The sequence below is a fragment of the Cheilinus undulatus genome, linkage group 20 (assembly GCF_018320785.1).
Source record: "Cheilinus undulatus linkage group 20, ASM1832078v1, whole genome shotgun sequence".
Classification (NCBI taxonomy): domain Eukaryota; kingdom Metazoa; phylum Chordata; class Actinopteri; order Labriformes; family Labridae; genus Cheilinus; species Cheilinus undulatus.
The window spans coordinates 23,125,822-23,131,238 of NC_054884.1; the positions used below are offsets into that span (position 1 = coordinate 23,125,822).

Consider the following 5,417-nt stretch of genomic DNA (forward strand, 5'->3'; position numbering starts at 1 on the left):
TATTTCTATCCTTATTTGACAGTTCTGGACAGCCAGTGCTAACCATCTGGCCCAAATGCTCCCTTGTTGTAATTTTACACAGAATTACATTTGTTTTATGCAAAGAGTAAGAGTAGCATCTTTTTTCAAAAAAAAAAATCATTTTATTACATTTCTTAAGTACCTTAGTGAGATTTTTGAAAGACTACACTTCCTCTGTAACTTAATAGAAGCCTAAAATAATAGGAATCAAAAGAAACAGTAGCATCTACAACTTTGATTTGTACAGCTCAAGCAAATTAGCAGATGTTTCAGCACTCAGCTTGATATTCTTGATGCAATTTGGCCCTTAGGACAGGCTAATTGGAGAGTTGTGCTTTACACCCATGCTTCAAATCCGCTGGTACAAAAGAGAGAACAATTGTCCGAACTATTTTGATCGCGGTGCTGCAGTGAGTTTGAGCTCCATGTCCAAAAACTAGTCCTCCAGACAGGCAGTCTGGGTTACAACATCTTGCTCTGCTTCCACAAGTCCTTCCCCAATCTATTTCCATGATTTCCATTGCTGTCCACTGTCCTAACCTCTCCAAATAAACGTATGTCAGATTTTTGTTGCTTTTGGTATTACATCAAACAAGTTGATGCTCCAGAGGACACACCAAAATACAAGTATAGAATAAACAAATACAATTACCAGGCAAGAAATCTCCTCTTAAAGTCTATTTGATTCTGGATTTTATCTTTTTGCCACAAATGTACTTGCTCTTCTCAAATGCAGTATGACCCCAATGTAAATTACATTTTCATGGGGCAGTATTGCTTTAAGCTTAAATCTTGCTCATTCACATCTGTAAGTTGTACACTGATCTTCTCATGTACTCCTTTTATTAGCTTTGTTTGAAAATGGCGCCACCTAGAGGTTAACAGTGCTTTGCACATGTTGCTGATAGGTAATCGATTAACTTTCCTTGCAGTGGATGATTACCGATTACAAGAGAACGATCCAAAGTTCAATACAAACAACACCTATGAGCATGGCTGAAAGGAGAGCATCATGGCACTGAAAACACTCTCCAGCAGGTTTCTGTTTAAACTTTTTGAACATGGCGTCACTTCGTCATGCAAACCGCTCAGAGGACGACCTGCAGCGGCCGCAGTGCTGGGACGGAGCTCCTTTAGGGGATACTACAACACCAAGAAACCCAGGTACCCGGACCAGGGAGGCGCGGCCCACGTCCGGGTGGTGGACCTCCGCAGCGACACAGTGACGAGGCCAGGGGCGGCGATGAGGACGGCCATAGCTGAGGCCGTGGTCGGCGATGACGTGATGGGAGAGGACCCGACTGTCAACGGTTAGACTGGAACAGTAATACCACAGTAGTGAGAGAGTTATTTCTAATATGGAAAAATCACGTCTACAACAAGTGTTTGGTTATAAATTTTAATTATTAAACGAGTGGATTTATTCATGTTAACTGTATTCACTACTCCAGGCTGAGGCATTGTGATACATGTAGTGCCAGTCTTAGTGATGTTGAACTCTATATTAGCACTCATTGAATGCTTCTTATCCAATCAGATTACTAGGTCAGAACTATGAGTTGTTTGCGAACGAGCCGATTCAAAGAGCCAACTCTTTTGTACGTCTCTCTAGGGATGTTTTCTTTCCCTACACTGCTCTGCCACAGGCACCACAGGCAGTAAAGACTCATGCTTTATGATATAACATTAATGTTTTATATCAGGTATGTCATATAGACCGGCCACTGAGCAGATTTTATCTGACCACAAAGTTTTGGAGATAATATATTTCAATAAAGAAAAACATGATATTTCCATAAGTTACAAAAAAAGCATAATTGAAGTAAAAAAAACAATCTGGATCAATGCAGATGGATCAATGGATCAATGTGTATTGAAACATTATTCAATTCTAGCAAAACTGTCAGAAGTATACATAACGCCTCCTCCAAGGAGTGTTAAATCTTCAACAAAAAAATGACTGCTATATTTATTTTTTTTAAATATATTTACCATCAGACAGATCCTTAATGAGCTGTCAAAGCAGGGTGTATCAAACTTTTCTTTCAATAATAAAAAATATATTTTTCATTTAAATTAAATTTATGTTATGGTGTATATGAAATGATGCAGTATCACCAACCAAATTGTTGATAATAATAGTAATAACGTTATTTGTATAGCCCTTTAAAAACAAGGGATTGCAAAGTGCCTTAAAACAAAACAAAACAAAAAAAAGAATAAGACAGCAAAACATCAGACACCCAAACATCAAGAAGAACCCTAAAGATAAAAGACTTATAATCAACAAATTCTCGACCTAAAATTTAAACCCACAGAACATTATTACGTGGACATCATTAGTACTTTAACATCACAAGAACAATGATATTGCATGCCATCATAAGAACCCAGCCAACACAGGAACCTAACTACAAAACCTGAGACCAAGAGGACCAAAGTTTTAAGAAGTAATTAAAAGAGAAGCAATAAGAAGTAAAAACATTTAGAGCTCAAATTACAAAGAAAATAGGAAAGTAAAAGCATAAATATGAGGAAGGAAAACACTAGAAGTGATACAAGCATTTGATTCTGCATATTGCACTATGCTAATTTATAAAACCCTTAAAAATTATTATTCATTGCAAATAAAATTACAATGACGTATGATTTGAGTGTCCTTTACTGAGTGTTTTAGATCAATACAACTTATTTAGGTAATATCAATAAGCAGAAATTCAATTTCAATCAAAAATAAACTTTAAGTTACAGCCTATTGGTTGAGAGAATTAAAACCAAGATTTAGGAGTTTATGTTAAATGAAGCTCAAGTGTTCAATTATAATTCACAAGGAAAATATACTAAAACTGACAATGACTTGCGTGCACGTTAACACAGAGTTGTCATTAAGGTCACATATTTGACTAAATGTCTGCAGAGTTACAGGAAGCTGCTGCTGACATGTTCGGGATGGAGGCCGCGCTGTTCGTTCCCACTGGAACCATGAGTAATCTCATTGCAGGTGAGCTGAGCATTTAAAATTACTGTCTGAGTCAAGAATACAAGGTCAGAATGGTAAATGTCGTGAACTTTTTTCATGTTGCAGTGATGGTGCACTGCAGGGAGCGGGGAGATGAGATGATTGTTGGTGATCTATCCCATTTGCACATTTATGAACAAGGAGGGAGTGCACAGGTGAGCATATCAGAGCAGTGCATAGTTAAACTGGCCAGACCATCACCAGCAGTGTATTCAGTGGGCATTGTGTGTTTGCACAGCTGGCTGGTGTCCACGCTACCACAGTGACCACCCTTCCTGATGGAACATTTGACTTGGAGCAGCTGGAATCAAAGATCCGCCACGGTTACCCTGACCCACATTACCCCCGCTCCCGCCTCATATGTGTGGAAAACACCCATAACATACAGGGAGGACGTGTGCTACCACTGACCTTCCTACAGGAGGTTTGTGTTCATATTTTTCATGACAATGTTCATACTGATGGGGAACAAAAAGTCAACCTGTGACAGAGGCTGATTATTTTTCTTGGTGTGTTTGATCACCTTTGGCTGGTTTGTTTTCGTCCCAAAGGTCCGAGCTCTGGCAGATAGATATGGTCTGTCTGTCCACATGGATGGAGCCAGAGTGATGAACGCAGCCGTGGCACAGGGAGTGTCTCCATCTACTATCCTGCAGCACACAGACACTGTCAGTGTGTGCCTCTCCAAGGTGAGACTGCAAAACAGAAAAGCACACAAAAAATAGGCCAGAACTTAGGGTTGTATACATTTTGAAGGTCAACATGTTGACAGAGGCAGAACTTGAAGACTAGTAGACTTTTTCTTAAGTCATGACTCTTGACAGGGTTTGGGTGCGCCAGTAGGAACTATGCTGGCTGGACCCAAAGATTTCATATCCCGTGCGCGCCGCTGCCGTAAAGCCCTGGGTGGAGGGATGCGACAGGTTGGTGTTCTTGCAGCAGCTGGAAAACTGTCTTTACTTGAGATGACAGGTAGACTTGAGGAGGATCACCGCAATGCAAAAACTTTTGCTCAAGGTGAGTAGCACTGCCTATCCCAAAATCAAAGAATTCAGCTGCCCAATTTAAATGGGAAAATCTAAGTATACAGTATCATGTCAATAATGATACAAATACACTTAAACACATTCCTAATTCTGTCATTAAAAGAACATCATTACCCTTATGTCCTCTTTGTCTGCTCTCTCCTAGCGTTACTCAACTGCGACCCTCCACTTTTTGATGTCGACATGGCTGCCGTGGAGACAAACATCCTGCGTTTCCGTCTGCAGGAGCCAACTTTAAGCCCCTCTGAGTTCTGTGCTCGCATGGGTCAGGTTGGCGAGGGAGAGGAGGCTGCGTTGGGACAGGGGGTAGTAGTTCTCATGTACCCTCATTATGGAAATTCAGTTCGGGCTGTGTGGCATCTTGATATTTCTCCTGAAGACACACAGCTGGCCATCCAGAAGATGCAATTTGTAGCTTCTCAGTTCTTAGAGGAAAAGCTCCGGGCCCAGTGAAGATAGCTTCCAAGATATGCTGTCTAGTCAGTAGAACTGATCACAGAAAATGTACATAAATGTCTTGGAAGAGGGCCTAATAGGACTCAGTCTGGACAACTTCTTGTCTTTTCATTGCAAAAGCCTTTATATTAATAATGATAACAACTGATTTTTTTTAAATTCTCAACAAAATTATAATAAATCTATTGAACTGTCTTTGCCTATACTTATTTATTTTCTAAAGTATTTTATATTTTTCTAGATTTTAATGTTTTGCTCCCCCCTGATCTCTTCAAGAACTTAATATTTTCTTGAAATACATGGCAATGGATGTTTAATCCATTTGAATGATTTCATAAATAAATTAGTTGTCTTTTCAACCCCCCCCCAAAAAAATCTCTTTAATGTCAAAGTAAAACAGATTTCTACAAAGTGATTGCATAAATATCCACCCCTTTAAAGTGACTGACATTATTCAACTGAGATTTAGTGCTAGTAGTCTTACAATTAGAGAAATGTGCAAAATTACCAAAGGTATCACCATCTACTGTTCACAGAAGACTTAATGAACAAAAGTACAGATGCAAACCACTCATTAGCAAGAAGAACAGGAAGGCTAGACTTGAATTTGCCAAAAAGTACAGAGATGAGCCTCAAAAATTCTGGGAGAAAGTTTTATGGACTGATGAGACAAAGATGGACTTTTACCAAAGTGATGGAAAGGCTGAAGTTTGTAGAATGAAAGGATCTGCTCATGATCCCAAACATACAAGCTCATCTGTGAAACACAGTGGAGGTAATGTCATGGCTCATGGCATGGTTTACAAAGGCTTCTTCTGGGACGGGCTCATTAATCTACATTGATGATGTAACACATGATGGCAGCAGAAATTAAC

At 39.5% G+C, this 5,417-nt stretch overlaps 1 protein-coding gene across 1 annotated transcript; it reads left to right on the plus strand.

The window, feature by feature from the left end:
- The first annotated feature begins 977 nt into the window (after positions 1–977).
- On the plus strand, positions 978–4,736 carry tha1 (threonine aldolase 1). The gene is made up of 7 exons (XM_041814862.1): positions 978–1,331; positions 2,939–3,022; positions 3,107–3,195; positions 3,279–3,464; positions 3,592–3,729; positions 3,865–4,057; positions 4,232–4,736. Exons 1-7 carry the CDS (start codon positions 1,034–1,036, stop codon positions 4,537–4,539), a joined length of 1,296 nt encoding a protein of 431 aa, XP_041670796.1. The 5' UTR covers positions 978–1,033; the 3' UTR covers positions 4,540–4,736.
- Positions 4,737–5,417: the final 681 nt, after the last annotated feature.